General features: G+C 50.5%; 1 protein-coding gene across 10 annotated transcripts in view; it reads left to right on the forward strand.

Annotated features, from left to right (window-relative positions):
- The window catches only part of RAPGEF1 (Rap guanine nucleotide exchange factor 1), a 714,396-nt gene that overhangs the window by 326,252 nt on the left and 371,585 nt on the right, over nucleotides 1-16,559 (forward strand). For all 10 annotated transcript variants that reach the window (XM_086924774.1, XM_086924779.1, XM_086924781.1 and 7 more), the window contains exon 9: nucleotides 2,786-3,271. In XM_086924774.1, the coding sequence (XP_086780900.1) occupies nucleotides 2,786-3,271 (486 nt within the window). The remainder of the gene's footprint in view (nucleotides 1-2,785; nucleotides 3,272-16,559) is intronic.

Below are 16,559 nucleotides of genomic sequence, written 5' to 3' on the forward strand. Positions count from 1 at the left end.
TTGTGTCATTGAAGCTGATGGGAGATCTGCAGGAAGGGGAGCATTGTGTCATTGAAGCTTCTGGCCGCTCTGTGCAGGAAGGGGAGCATTGTGTCATTGAAGCTGATGGGAGATCTGCAGGAAGGGGAGCATTGTGTCATTGAAGCTTCTGGCCGCTCTGTGCAGGAAGGGGAGCATTGCGTCATTGAAGCTGATGGCAGGTCTGTGCAGGAAGGGGAGCATTGTGTCATTGAAGCGGATTGCCGCTCTGTGGAGGAAGGGGAGCATTGTGTCATTGAAGCTGATGGCCGCTCTGTGCAGGGAGGGGAGCATTGTGTCATTGAAGCTGAAGGCTGCGCTGTGCAGGAAGGGGAGCATTGTGTCATTGAAGCTGCTGGCCGCTCTGTGCAGGAAGGTGAGCATTGTGTCATTGAAGCTGATTGCCGCTCTGTACAGGAAGGGGAGCATTGTGTCATTGAAGCTGATGGCCGCTCTGTGCAGGAAGGGGAGCATTGTGTCATTGAAGCTGAAGGCTGCTCTGTGCAGGAAGGGGAGCATTGTGTCATTGAAGCTGAAGGCTGCTCTGTGCAGGAAGGGGAGCATTGTGTCATTGAAGCTGATGGCCGCTCTGTGAAGGAAGGGGGAGCATTGTGTCATTGAAGCTGATGGGAGCTCTGCAGGAAGGGGAGCATTGTGCCATTGAAGCTGAAGGCAGCTCTGTGCAGGAAGGGGAGCATTGTGTCATTGAAGCTGATGGCCGCTCTGTGCAGGAAGGGGAGCATTGTGTCATTGAAGCTGATGGGAGCTCTGCAGGAAGGGGAGCATTGTGTCATTGAAGATGATGGCGGCTCTGTGCAGGAAAGGGAGCATTGTTTCATTGAAGCTGATGGCGGCTCTGTGCAGGAAGGGGAGCATTGTGTCATTGAAGCTGATGGCCGCTCTTTGACGGGAGGGGAGCATTGTGTCATTGAAGCTGATGGCAGCTCTGTGCAGGGAGGGGAGCATTGTGTCATTGAAGCTGATGGCCGCTCTGTGCAGGAAGGGGACCATCGTGCATTGAAACTGATGGCAGCTCTGCAAGAAGGGGAGCATTGTGTCATTGAAGCTGATGGCAGCTCTGCAGGAAGGGGAGCATTGTGTCATTGAAGCTGAAGGCCGCTCTGTGCAGGAAGGGGAGCATTTTTTCATTGATGCTGATGGCAGCTCTGTGCAGGAAGGGGAGCATTGTGTCATTGAAGCTGATGGCAGCTCTGTGCATGGAGGGGAGCATTGTGTCATTGAAGCTGATGGCCGCTCTGTGCAGGGAGGGGAGTATTGTGTCATTGAAGCTGATGGCCGCTCTGTGCAGGGAGGGGAGCATCGTGCATTGAAACTGATGGCAGCTCTGCAGGAAGGGGAGCATTGTCATTGAAGCTGATGGCACCTCTGCAGGAAGGGGAGCATTGTTTCATTGAAGCTGACGGCCGCTCTGTGCAGGAAGGGGGAGCATTGTGTCATTGAAGCTGATGACAGCTCTGTGCAGGAAGGGGAGCATTGTGTCATTGAAGCTGCTGTCTGCTCTGTGCAGGAAGGGAGCATTGAGTCATTGAAGCTGATGGCAGGTCTGTGGAGGAAGGGAGGGCATTTTAGAGCACCCTGTCTTTGAAGCTGATGGCTTTTCTGTGTGGGAAGGGAGGGCGTTTTGCAGCATCGTGCATTGAAACTGATGGCCGCACTGTGCAGGAAGGGAAGCATTGTGCCTTGAAACTGATGGCAGCTCTGTGCAGGAAGGGGAGCATTGTGTTATTGAAGCTGATGGCCGCTCTGCGCAGGGAGGGGAGCATTGTGTCATGGAAGCTGATGGCAGGTCTGTACAGGAAGGGATTGTGTTTTGCAGCATCGTTCATTGAAACTGATGGCAGCTCTCTGCAGGAAGGGGAGCATTGTGTCATTGAAGTGGATGGCAGCTCTTGGCAGGAAGGGAAGCATTGTGTCATTGAAGCTGATGGCAGGTCTGTGCAGGAAGGGGAGCATTGTGTCATTGAAGCGGATGGCAGCTCTGTGCACGAAGGGGAGCATTGTGTCATTGAAGCTGATGGCCGCTCTGTGCAGGGAGGGGAGCATTGTATCATTGAAGCTGATGGCAGGTCTGTGCAGGAAGGGGAGCATTGTGTCATTGAAGCGGATGGCAGCTCTGTGCAGGAAGGGGAGCATTGTGTCATTGAAGTGGATGGCAGCTCTGTGCACGAAGGGGAGCATTGTGTCATTGAAGCTGATGGCCAACGCTCTGTGCAGGGAGGGGAGCATTGTATCATTGAAGCTGATGGCAGCTCTGTGCAGGAAGGGTGGGTGTTTTGCAGCATTGTGCATAGAAACTGATGGCTGCTCTGTGCAGGAAGGGACGACGTTTTGCAGCATCGTGCATTGAAGCTAATGGCAGCTCTGTGCAGGAAGGGAGGGCGTTTTGCAGCATTGTTCATTCAAGCTGATGGCAGCTCTGTGCAGGAGGGAGGGTGGTTTGCAGGATCGCGCATTGAAACTGATGGCAGGCCTGTGACAGTACACAGTTATGTTATGCCACCTATAGGACAGGGCTTGTCACTGCTACCGGTGAGGCTGTCATTACTACTTAATCCCATTATGAGTCCTGATGCACGTCTCTTCTCTTCAGGCGCCTGTCCATCACCAAAGTCTCTGTACAGGAATCTGTTAGGAGCTGGGGTCACAAAGGATTGGTGTACAATATTATAATATAATGTTACAGACGTATGTATGCCTGCCTGTCTTATTTATCTAATTTCTGATGTGTTTTTGTTTTTGAAACCAGATAATTATGATCCCGACTACGAGTTCTTGCAGCAGGACCTGTCAAGTGCTGACCAGATCCCACAGCTGACTCCGGGCGTTCTCAGCCCCCTGCCAGAATCCCTGGGAGAGCTGGGCTCCCCCTTCCATGGTCAGGTCTTCCAGATGCCCCCTGGTGACTCTCCCCAGACTGAGGCGATGCAGGGCGGGGCCGCCCCTCCGGCTTTGCCGCTGAAGAAGCGAAGGAGTACCACGCCTCACCTCTCCGACATCTCTAGCTGTCGGATCTCCTACGAGAGACACCCTTCCCAGTATGACAACATCTCCGAGGACGAGACATCACTCTCCTCCCTGCCCAGTGCCTCCGTGCCCCCTTTCTCAGGCATCTCACCCTTCCAGCAAGCCAACACTTCCGGCTCCGTGGACTTCATGGGGGACTTTGTGGCACTGGATTCGGATGGGCTTCCAGAAAAGCCGCCCCCTCTGCCGGAGAAGAAGAACAAGCACAGTAAGTGGTGGTCAGGAGCTCCAGGGCTGGTGATGGCCTCCTTGGCTCTTCAAGTCTGAGCACATCAATGTTCATGGTCAGAAGGGGGCTTTTTGTAGGTAGGATAATGCTGGTGGGCCTCCCCTCCCTGACCACTAGCTGGGGTCCTATCCTCTTACTTCAAATCTGAGTGCTCTCAATGTTCATGGTCAGAAGGGATGTTAAGAGTAGGTAGGGCTGTGTAATACTGGTGTGCACCCTCTCCACGTAGGGTTGTATCCTTCAAACCCGAGTGCACTCCATATCCATGGTCAGAAGGGGCTTGAAGCATAGGTAATACTGGTGTGCCCCCCTCTCCACATTGAGTTGTATGCTCCTGCTTTACACCTGTCTGCAATCAATTTTCATGGTCGGTCAGAGGTTAAGCATGTGTAAGACTGGGTAATGCCGGTTTGCCTCCCCGACCACCACCTGGGGTTGTATCATCATCCTTCAGATCTGGCTGCACTCAACGACTGCGGTCAGAAGGGAGGGTAAGGCTAGGTATGTTCTTATCTGAACCCATGGCTGGAAACCCTGTTTGGATTTCTCGCAGTGTACCCAGACTGGACACCATTAAGCAAACCTCTGGGAAAATAACCCCATTCTTTAAAAACAAGATAAGACTCTTTGATCCCATGTTGGGTGTGCATGACTTTGAGGGTTTGTTCTTCAAGAGGCTGAAGGTGTGAGAGGCGCGAGTGACCTGGTGCTCATGTGACAAGGTTGTGGATGAAGTGGGGTTGTTGACTAGTAGTCCATGAAATGTGGGTCTGATTGAGAGAAAGAGCTGCCCAAGAGCCTGTGGGATGGGGTGGGAGAGATGGGTTGGTGGCCTGGTGTTTATACAGGGTTGGGTGACTGAGAGGAATTAATTCCATTAACCATACGGCTAGATTGGAGGAGAGGGTCTAATGCTTATGTAGGAGAGTAGGGTCTGCTATCCTATGGTCACCCCAATTTTTGCTTTTTGCTTCACTGGTTTTCGACTTACTGAGGCTGTGGGCCTGCTAATCAGACCCCCAGCCTGCTGTTCTCTCTCTAAATTTATAATACATGTGCTATAGGTACATACCACAATTGGAAATGGACTCCTTGTCAGCCCCTGTACCATGCACTATAGGTGCTCAGGGCATAGGTGCCACCAAGGCCTACCAGGGGCTGAAGCATAGCTTTTGCCACCCCTGGCTGGTTCTTAAATTGACACAACTGGCTGATCACTCAGCTGGGGCAAGTGGGTGTAATCACCCCTTGCTTAGATATAGTATACCTATATCTAAACCTATATCTGGACACATATATAACCTGTGAGCCACTCCTATGGAAGGCCTCATCAATCCTGGAGGCAGAGTGCGTGGTTTTATGTGAGATGGAGCTCTGGCATGAGCTGAGCCTGTCTGCAGCTGTCGGGAACAACTCCCTAAGCTGATCCGGGATAATGCCATACCATATACTCTTAAGCGCCTTATAATCCTCGCGGTTATATAGCAACTTTGGTTTGGCTTTATCAAAACATGTCGTGTAAGGTGTCATACGAATTGGAATACTACCCCCTCGCCAGTTCTGGCGACGGGGGTAGCATTCCACCCTTCTAGAGGGAGAAGACATGTTACTTTACTGAAACGCGGTTGATTTAAAATGAGCCTCAGATCCACAAAATGGATGCCCCTGCCACAGACACGGGTCTGGCCTCCTGCTGCTGACCGAAACCCGGCAGAGGAGGCCTGGACAAAGAGTTTCCTGTCACAGGGCGGTGTCAAACCACCCCAGACAGGAGATAGTGGATTGGAGTAGGGAGGTTTCAAAGAAACCAGACACTGCCTGGGGAGCACAAGGCTGCCCCTTGCAGGATCCGGCCAAACCGGTTCTGGGGCCTCCCAGCCCCTGTCCCAGCGCGGCCAGGATCAAAGGAGAGGGGTGTAACCACCCCCTTCCTGGGTCCCACCCATAGGAGGGGACCTAGCAGGATGTCCAACCCCCTAGATTCGAATAAGAGGGGGAGCAGTCCCAACGGACGGCAGATCATCCTGAAGAAACATAAGAAACGAAATCTGGACCCTTCGACTTTCTACACGACGTGAGAAGACTGAAGAATCTCCCTTGTGGTCAAGGAGTGACCACCCTGTGCAAACAGGCACCATCCAGCCCTCGACCCTTGCTTTGTTGCAGTTCCCGCCGGAACTCGAGCGACAGAGATCGACGAGATCAAGCTTGCCTGCCTTCTACCTGCCCGATCCACAGTCCCTGCAGAGCTGAGACCCGTGGAGGCGACCGGAAGCGTGGGGCACGCCATCTTGAAAAGGCCACGAGACGCTGACCGTGCAGCCCACGAGTGACCCTCGAAGCTGTACACCGGGGTTTGAGAAGCCCCAGCCCCGAGCTCCACTTGCACCAAAGCTCACCCCTCCACACTCGACGAGTGCTGCGTGGGGCCCTTCTGCCTGTGTGTGCTCGACGCGTTGGCCCGGTCACTTGCCAGCTGACTTGTGGCCCCTGTGCCGACGAAACTTGAAATCCGACCTGCTTTTCTGGTTGCTCCAGATCTGCACCAGCTCCCGTGAAAAGGAGCACCCACTCTGACCCTCCTGGTTCGAGTGATAAGCAATCTCCCGGTTCCGCGTGGATTGCTTTTGCCAAGTGCTGTTTGCTACAATCTTCAAGCCGACGGTGCTGACGGCGAGAGCCTACGTGGGACAGATCGTGACCTGCTCCTGGACGTCGCAGATGCCCCAGAGCCCACGTGACAGCGGAGAGAAGCCTATCGACAACCGCCTGATTGCGCCCGACATTGCCTGGTTCCATCCTGGTTCCACCCTGGTCACTGCTGAGTGACCCAGACTCTGTCCCCTCTGCTTTCAGGTACTTTTCTACTTCGATCCACCCTTGGATCGCACCGGACACTTCTGCTTCACAGCGCCTGCAACTGCAACAGCTCCAAGCACCAAGAACCTGCGTGACAGAACCCGACGCCACTTCGACCCTGTGCACCCACGGCCTGTGGGTGAGGTAACTTTGCAACGCCGGTGTCCTTACACTGGCACACACCTCTAGGGTCTGTGTCTGAAGTTTTGTGTTCCTAGGTTCAGCGGAAGTATCATTTAATTCACTTTAACTAACTTTTACGCACCATTGACTTTACATTGGTGCGCGCCGCACTTTCCGTGCTGCACCCGTATCCTGTGGGCTACTCCCGACTTCTTCATTGCTTGTCCTGACTGCTCCCAGCGAATCTCTAGGCCCTAGGCCTAACCAATATTCGATAAGTGTTACTTATACCATTTTTTTAGTATATGGTCTGAGTGGCCCCCCGCCCTCAGCCATAATTGTGCCAACTTTATATGTTTAACAGTGCTTTTGATTTAACGCTTGTGCCCCTTTCCTCATAAAGAGTACTGGGGAGTAATTTAGAAATAAATACATATATTTTTACAATATATACTTGTGTGGTGTCCTTTCATTTGATTACAGGATTGTATGTGGTAAAACAGCTCGCTTAACACGACCTCTTAAGTTAAGCCTTTAAGGCTGCTTAGTCCATGCTACCACTAGGATAGCTTGTCTAACAAGGTTGACTTACAACCTGACATCTTTGGGGTTTGTTTGGACTGATAACCAGTGGTTCCAGAATTGGAAACACTACCTATCAGGCCAACTTCTCACATTGGTGTGCATCGGTGCGGATTTGAGCTTGCTGTTTGTTTTACCATTGCAATCTTTATCAAATTGAAAGATCACATCAAGTACCTCTAGGTACATATAAATCAAAAGCTTAGCATATTAAGTTCTACTGAACTTAGTAGTTGTAGATTAAAGGGATTAGCACACCCTGACTACAACTCACTAGCAAGGTACAGTAGGAAACCACTTAGTGTAGGTAAGTGCACCACTTACACCTCACTAGCAGTCATGTCTGATACAGGTAGACCCTCAGGTTCTGCTCCTGTAGAAGTTGATCCTATAGGGACAACATCCAGATATGACAACCTTAGCCACAAAGACCTGAGTGCCTTGTGCACAGCCAGGGGGCTAAAAAAGGGCAGAGGCCCTACCATTCCTTCCCTAATAGCTCTCCTAGAAAAGGATGACCTAGATAAGGTGAGTCAGGCTCCCTTAGAATCAGGTGAAGGGATAAACTCCCCTGAGAATGAGGATCTTCCAGATGATGATGTAGTAGAGGAGGAAGAGGAAGAGGAAGGCTCTGATTTAGAAGAGCCTGAAGATCAGGATCAGAGGGGAAACCAGGTACAGGTTGCCAGCCTTAACCAGGCCAACTTGGACCTACATGGGAATGGGGGGGGCCAGCACCACCCCAGATCTCATAACCAAATTCTCCCAGGTAATAGGAGGGAGAGATCTCTATCAGGGGACTCTCACCTTTCTAGTGCCTCAAGAGAATCTCAAAGAGGAATGACTTCCTCCCAGAGAAAAGAGCATAGGGCCAGGATGAGGGCTGTCCAACTCCAAATAGAAAGGGAAGAGGTAGCCTTGGCTCAAGCTAAACTTGCTTTAGCAAGAGAAAGAAAATTGTGTGGCTTAGATGCCACTGGTGGCAGCAAAGTTCCTAAAGAAAAAGACAGGGCCTATGACAATAGAAACCTGACAAAAATTGTGCCCCCCTACAAGGAAGGGGATGATATCCACAAATGGATGACTGCTCTTGAGAGGGCCTGCATGGTACAGCAGGTCCCTGAGGATCAGTGGGCAGCAATTTTATGGTACTCCTTTTCTGAGAAAGGGAGGGACAGGCTCCTCACTGTTAGACCTGAGGATGCCAAAAACTACTCTGTTCTGAAGAGTGCTCTTATTGAAGGGTTTGGCCTAACCACTGAGCAATACAGGTTGTTGTTCAGAGACACCCAAAAAGCACAGACTCAGGACTGGACTGATTTTGTAGATTGTGCCACTAAGGCTCTGGAGGGTTGGCTGCAGGGAAGTAAAGTTTCAGACTATACAGGATTGTACAATCTTATGATGAGAGAACAGATCCTTAATAACTGTCAGAACCAGCTGTTGCATCAATACCTTGTTGACTCTGATTTGACCTCTCCCCAAGAATTGGGAAAGAAGGCAGACAAATGGGTCAGAACAAGGATTAAGCAGAAAAACCAGAACCAAGGTGACCAGAAGAAAACAGACCAGAAGGGTGGGAATCAGAAAGATAAAGAAAAGGACCAGAAGTCTTCAGGCCCCCAAACTAGCAATAAGGAGGGGGGTTCCCAAAATGGAAACAAGAAAAAGAAGAATGATGGCCCAAAGAAACCTTGGTGTAATACCTGCAAATCAGTTTCACACTGGGGCAGTGAATGCACTAAGAAAAATCCAGTCCCCACCACTGCAGCTCCTAAAGCAACTGCACCCCCTAGTACAGTCAGCAGTGGTGGTACACAGCCAAAGGGTTTAGTAGGGTTGACCCTGGGTACTGAGGTGGAATCTGGCCTAGTCAGAATCCCCACACAGGCAGTTCTCCTATATGATGTGGACATATCTTTGCCCACTGCAGTAAGCCCCAGTAACCTGGGCAAATATAGGCAGACTCCCTTAATTAATGAGAAACTGGCTCAGGCCTACAGGGACACTTGTGCCAGTGTCACAATGGTGACACCTGGCTTTGTGGACCCTGGACAGATTGTACTAGGTGAAAGTTACCTAGTGACCAATGCAAGCAACTCCACTACTTCCCATAGTGTGGCTGTTGTGAACTTCTCCTGGGGAGGGGTAGATGGCCTAAAGAAAGTTGTTGTGAGTGCAGACCTCCCAGTAGACTGTCTGTTAGGCAATGATCTTGAAAGCTCAGTTTGGTCAGAAGTGGAGTACAGGACTCATGCAGAAATGCTAGGGATTTCAGCTCATGTCCTTGCAGTGACAAGGTCTCAGGCTAAGAAGTGCCTTCCTGAACCAGTGGTGGATCTTGAAACAATAGACCAACCACAACCCAAGAGGAGGAGCAAGAGGGTTAAGGCTGTGCCTTCCCACTTGCCCCAGGTTGAGGATCAGGTTTCACAGGAAACTGATTCTGCAGTCCAAGAGGAGACTGTCTCAGATGAGCTTGAACCTGAACAGGTTGAGTTTCTGGGGACAGGGGGACCCTCAAGGGCAGACCTGGGGCAGGCCCAATTAGATTGCCCTTCACTTGAACCCCTCAGACAGCAAGCTGCTGCTGAGGCTGCAGGGAATGCTCAAGGTACCCATAAGGTGTATTGGGATGAAGGGCTCCTTTATTCAGAGGCTAGAGACCCCAAGCCTGGCACCACCAGGAGGTTGGTTATACCTTTGAAGTTTAGGGGCTTCCTTCTTACCTTGGCCCATGATATTCCCCTTGCAGGACACTTAGGCCAGAATAAGACTTGGGACAGGCTTGTTCCACACTTTCACTGGCCTCACATGTCAGAAAATGTCAAGGAGTTTTGTCGCTCCTGTGTCACTTGCCAAGCCAGTGGCAAGTCAGGTGGCACAACAAAGGCCCCCCTGATACCACTACCTGTGGTGGGGGTACCCTTTGAAAGAGTTGGAATAGACATTGTGGGTCCCATGGATCCTCAAACAGCATCTGGGCACAGATTTATACTGGTGGTAGTGGATCATGCCACCAGGTACCCAGAGGCAATTCCCCTGAGGACCACCACAGCTCCTGTGGTGGCAAAAGCCCTCATTGCAGTTTTCTCAAGAGTGGGCTTTCCAAAGGAGGTTCTTTCAGACAGAGGTACTAACTTTATGTCTGGATACTTAAAAGCAATGTGGAAAGAGTGTGGAGTAAACTATAAGTTTACCACACCCTACCATCCACAGTGCAATGGGCTTGTGGAAAGGTTCAACAAGACCCTAAAGGGAATGATAAAAGGTTTACCAGAGAAGCTTAGGCGGAAATGGGACATCCTTTTACCCTGCTTGCTCTTTGCTTACAGAGAGGTCCCACAGAAGGGGGTTGGCTACAGCCCTTTTGAACTTTTGTTTGGCCACCCTGTAAGAGGTCCATTGAGTTTGGTGAAGGAAGGATGGGAGTTACCTCTCAAAAAGCCTAAACTAGACATTGTGGACTATGTACTTGGTCTCCGCTCCAGGATGGCTGAATACATGGAGAGAGCATCCAAAAACCTTGAGGCAAGTCAGGAATTACAGAAAGCCTGGCATGACCAAAAGGCTGTTATGGTTGAGTTCCAGCCAGGACAGAAGGTGTGGGTGTTGGACCCAGTGGGGCCAGCAGCTCTCCAGGACAAATGGACTGGACCCTACCCTATCATTGAAAAGAAGGGAGAAGTCACCTACTTGGTTGACTTTGGTACCCCTAGGAGCCCCCACAGGGTGCTCCATGTGAACAGATTGAAAGCATTTGTTGACAGGGAGGACATGAGTCTCCTCATGGCCACAGATGGGGAACAGGAGGAAGAGAGTGACCCTCTCCCAGACCTGCTTTCCCAGAACCCTGATGATGGTTCAGTTGATGGAGTAGCCTTGGCAGGCAGCCTCACTGAGCAGCAACAGGTGGACTGCAGACAGGTGTTGCAGGCCCACAGACAATTGTTTTCACTCACACCCAGTCAGACTAACTGGTGCACCCATGAGGTGGACACTGGTGACAATCTGCCTGTGAAGAATAAGATCTACAGGCAACCTGACCATGTCAGGGATTGTATAAAGGCTGAGGTGCAAAAGATGTTGGAGCTTGGAGTGATTGAGCCATCAGAGAGCCCATGGGCTAGCCCAGTGGTCCTTGTGCCAAAACCTCATACCAAAGATGGGAAGAGAGAAATGAGGTTTTGTGTGGACTACAGAGGTCTCAATGCTGTCACTAGGACAGATGCTCATCCCATTCCAAGAGCAGATGAGCTCATTGATAAATTGGCTTCTGCCAAGTTTCTGAGCACATTTGATTTGACAGCTGGCTACTGGCAAATCAGACTAGCTGAGGAGTCAAAAGCCAAAACAGCATTTTCGACCCCTAGTGGACATTATCAATTTGTGGTAATGCCCTTTGGCTTGAAAAATGCACCTGCCACTTTCCAAAGGTTGGTGAACCAAGTCCTTGCTGGGTTGGATGACTTTTGTGCAGCATATCTAGATGATATTGCTGTCTTTAGCTCCACCTGGGAGGATCACCTGATCCACCTGAAGAAGGTTCTGGAGGCCCTGCAAAAGGCAGGCCTGACTATCAAGGCTACTAAGTGCCAGATAGGGCAGAGCAAGGTTGTGTACTTGGGCCACCTAGTAGGTGGGGGTCAAGTTCAACCACTGGAGAGCAAGATCCAGACCATACAGGACTGGGCTCCTCCAACTACCCAGACACAAGTCAGAGCCTTCTTGGGCCTGACTGGGTATTACAGAAAATTTGTAAAGAACTATGGGTCCATTGTGACACCATTGAATGACTTGACATCCAAGAAGATGCCCAAAAAGGTTCAGTGGACAGTTAGCTGTCAAAAGGCATTTGATGACCTGAAGAAGGCCATGTGCTCTGCACCTATCCTGAAGAGTCCTGACTACTCCAAACAGTTCATTGTACAGACAGATGCTTCTGAGTTGGGGGTGGGAGCTGTGCTTTCACAACTTAATCAAGATGGTCAAGACCAGCCCATTGCTTTTATTAGCAGAAGGCTGACCCCCAGGGAGAAACGTTGGTCAGCTATTGAGAGGGAGGCCTTTGCTGTGGTTTGGGCCCTGAAGAAGTTGAGGCCATACTTGTTTGGTACTCACTTCCTAATTCAGACAGACCATAAGCCCCTCTTGTGGCTAAATCAGATGAAGGGTGAAAATCCCAAACTGCTCAGGTGGTCCATTTCCCTACAGGGGATGGACTTTACAGTGGAGCACCGCCCAGGGACTGACCATGGTAATGCAGATGGTCTCTCCAGGTACTTCCACTTAGAACATGAAGACTTATCTGGTCAAGGTTAAGTTTAATGTCCCTGCGTTTGGGGGGGGGTTATGTAGGAGAGTAGGGTCTGCTATCCTATGGTCACCCCAATTTTTGCTTTTTGCTTCACTGGTTTTCGACTTACTGAGGCTGTGGGCCTGCTAATCAGACCCCCAGCCTGCTGTTCTCTCTCTAAATTTATAATACATGTGCTATAGGTACATACCACAATTGGAAATGGACTCCTTGTCAGCCCCTGTACCATGCACTATAGGTGCTCAGGGCATAGGTGCCACCAAGGCCTACCAGGGGCTGAAGCATAGCTTTTGCCACCCCTGGCTGGTTCTTAAATTGACACAACTGGCTGATCACTCAGCTGGGGCAAGTGGGTGTAATCACCCCTTGCTTAGATATAGTATACCTATATCTAAACCTATATCTGGACACATATATAACCTGTGAGCCACTCCTATGGAAGGCCTCATCAATCCTGGAGGCAGAGTGCGTGGTTTTATGTGAGATGGAGCTCTGGCATGAGCTGAGCCTGTCTGCAGCTGTCGGGAACAACTCCCTAAGCTGATCCGGGATAATGCCATACCATATACTCTTAAGCGCCTTATAATCCTCGCGGTTATATAGCAACTTTGGTTTGGCTTTATCAAAACATGTCGTGTAAGGTGTCATACGAATTGGAATACTACCCCCTCGCCAGTTCTGGCGACGGGGGTAGCATTCCACCCTTCTAGAGGGAGAAGACATGTTACTTTACTGAAACGCGGTTGATTTAAAATGAGCCTCAGATCCACAAAATGGATGCCCCTGCCACAGACACGGGTCTGGCCTCCTGCTGCTGACCGAAACCCGGCAGAGGAGGCCTGGACAAAGAGTTTCCTGTCACAGGGCGGTGTCAAACCACCCCAGACAGGAGATAGTGGATTGGAGTAGGGAGGTTTCAAAGAAACCAGACACTGCCTGGGGAGCACAAGGCTGCCCCTTGCAGGATCCGGCCAAACCGGTTCTGGGGCCTCCCAGCCCCTGTCCCAGCGCGGCCAGGATCAAAGGAGAGGGGTGTAACCACCCCCTTCCTGGGTCCCACCCATAGGAGGGGACCTAGCAGGATGTCCAACCCCCTAGATTCGAATAAGAGGGGGAGCAGTCCCAACGGACGGCAGATCATCCTGAAGAAACATAAGAAACGAAATCTGGACCCTTCGACTTTCTACACGACGTGAGAAGACTGAAGAATCTCCCTTGTGGTCAAGGAGTGACCACCCTGTGCAAACAGGCACCATCCAGCCCTCGACCCTTGCTTTGTTGCAGTTCCCGCCGGAACTCGAGCGACAGAGATCGACGAGATCAAGCTTGCCTGCCTTCTACCTGCCCGATCCACAGTCCCTGCAGAGCTGAGACCCGTGGAGGCGACCGGAAGCGTGGGGCACGCCATCTTGAAAAGGCCACGAGACGCTGACCGTGCAGCCCACGAGTGACCCTCGAAGCTGTACACCGGGGTTTGAGAAGCCCCAGCCCCGAGCTCCACTTGCACCAAAGCTCACCCCTCCACACTCGACGAGTGCTGCGTGGGGCCCTTCTGCCTGTGTGTGCTCGACGCGTTGGCCCGGTCACTTGCCAGCTGACTTGTGGCCCCTGTGCCGACGAAACTTGAAATCCGACCTGCTTTTCTGGTTGCTCCAGATCTGCACCAGCTCCCGTGAAAAGGAGCACCCACTCTGACCCTCCTGGTTCGAGTGATAAGCAATCTCCCGGTTCCGCGTGGATTGCTTTTGCCAAGTGCTGTTTGCTACAATCTTCAAGCCGACGGTGCTGACGGCGAGAGCCTACGTGGGACAGATCGTGACCTGCTCCTGGACGTCGCAGATGCCCCAGAGCCCACGTGACAGCGGAGAGAAGCCTATCGACAACCGCCTGATTGCGCCCGACATTGCCTGGTTCCATCCTGGTTCCACCCTGGTCACTGCTGAGTGACCCAGACTCTGTCCCCTCTGCTTTCAGGTACTTTTCTACTTCGATCCACCCTTGGATCGCACCGGACACTTCTGCTTCACAGCGCCTGCAACTGCAACAGCTCCAAGCACCAAGAACCTGCGTGACAGAACCCGACGCCACTTCGACCCTGTGCACCCACGGCCTGTGGGTGAGGTAACTTTGCAACGCCGGTGTCCTTACACTGGCACACACCTCTAGGGTCTGTGTCTGAAGTTTTGTGTTCCTAGGTTCAGCGGAAGTATCATTTAATTCACTTTAACTAACTTTTACGCACCATTGACTTTACATTGGTGCGCGCCGCACTTTCCGTGCTGCACCCGTATCCTGTGGGCTACTCCCGACTTCTTCATTGCTTGTCCTGACTGCTCCCAGCGAATCTCTAGGCCCTAGGCCTAACCAATATTCGATAAGTGTTACTTATACCATTTTTTTAGTATATGGTCTGAGTGGCCCCCCGCCCTCAGCCATAATTGTGCCAACTTTATATGTTTAACAGTGCTTTTGATTTAACGCTTGTGCCCCTTTCCTCATAAAGAGTACTGGGGAGTAATTTAGAAATAAATACATATATTTTTACAATATATACTTGTGTGGTGTCCTTTCATTTGATTACAGGATTGTATGTGGTAAAACAGCTCGCTTAACACGACCTCTTAAGTTAAGCCTTTAAGGCTGCTTAGTCCATGCTACCACTAGGATAGCTTGTCTAACAAGGTTGACTTACAACCTGACATCTTTGGGGTTTGTTTGGACTGATAACCAGTGGTTCCAGAATTGGAAACACTACCTATCAGGCCAACTTCTCACAGCTTACATGCCCATTAGTAATAGCAGGTTAGAGGAGGAGGCGCCTTGCACCTGTCTGGGGTGAGGGGCGTCCTGATTGAGCCCATTGAGTGGCAGTTGAGGGGACTTGGTTCATCGTAGAGTTAGGAACTGGTGCTGCTTCCACAGTGGTAAAGAGAAGTGAGTGGCAAGGAGAGGAAATGTGAGAGTGGCCGGGGAGGAGTTTGTTAGCGAGCGCCACTGTGGACTTGGTGCGGTAGAGCCATCACAGATTGGGGTAGGTAAGAGACCAAAATAAGTACAGAGCAAAAATACATTTTAATTCTGGGGTTGCTGAATGCCACAGCTTCTCTGTTCCACCTCATGTCTCTTTCTAGTGCCATCCCATACTTCCTGTCTCGGTACCTACCTGCATTTTCTTTTTTTCTTATCCCTACTTTCTACCTTTGTCAATTTTTTAGGTCTCACGCCTAACGGTGCACTGCGCAGCAGTGCTCGCACAGTGTGAGACATTTAGCGAGGGAAAAACGGGGAATCTGAGCTGACCTAGGAATCGCACACGCTCGTGCGTTTCCTTTTCAGCTACCCCTTTGGCCTTAGCGTGCATTTTTTATGAAATACTTTCTGCCCGCTATTGGCAAAAGGAGGGCGCATTGCTCCGCCCAACGGCCTATTGGTGTCTATTTTGTGCTTGCTTGGTGTGCGTAATAGAAACCAATAGGCTGTCACATGGGTTCAATTATCGTGCCCAGACACAGGCACGATACTTGAAACCAAAACCAGGGCTTGTTTTTCTTAACTTTTGGTATAACATTAAAAGTAAAGCGCAAGTTCCGCGATGATACCAAAGGTAAAGAAATAGATTTTTTTTAAATTGTATTTTTAATTGCGGAACGGACTCTCAGCGCTCTGTGTGTTGAACCTCCCCAGCCTAAACTGTGTGCTGCTCAGTTGTTCTGCGCCAGTCCCCAACCACATCCACCCTGCATTATGAAGGTAATGGGCGTCACTGGTTTGAACGAAAAGGAAAAGCGTTCTCGAGGAAAAGGATTGTAAGAACATATATTTCTTTAATTCCTTGCGCCAGGAATATGAATACATGGCGGAGTTTCAATTTAGACTAAAGAAGGGTGCCTTGTGCCATAGTGTGAGTATCTGTTTAGTAGGACTTCTAATGACCTTCTATTTCAATATTTTACGCCACGTGCTAGATTTTCGGTGCAGAATTAGCGTGACAAAATAAAAATTAAGCGGCAATGAAAACGCCTCACGAACTTTGTTATGTGATCCGGGTTCTGAAGGTATTGTGGTGGTAAATCAAGGAGCAGCTTCCTCCCTCTGTGGACAGAACCAACATCAGGTGACATTAGTATGTACAACCAAGTCATCAAAAAGGCAGCAGATACCTATAGAGTGCAACTGCAGGAAGAAAAACCCCAATCATGTTTTCTGCTAGAAACTTGATTGCCTATTCAATCAAGGAGCCAATTCCTCCCTATGCTGCCAAGTGTATTAGATCAAGGAAAAGAAACATTTAAAGAGCCTGCCACATCTATAGCAGTCACACCAAGAGGGGAGAAAAAATACTAACATCCCTCAGAAGACCCTATTTACATCACGGGGTCAGTGGCA

The sequence above is a fragment of the Lissotriton vulgaris genome, chromosome 5 (assembly GCF_964263255.1).
Source record: "Lissotriton vulgaris chromosome 5, aLisVul1.2, whole genome shotgun sequence".
Lineage (NCBI taxonomy): Eukaryota > Metazoa > Chordata > Amphibia > Caudata > Salamandridae > Lissotriton > Lissotriton vulgaris.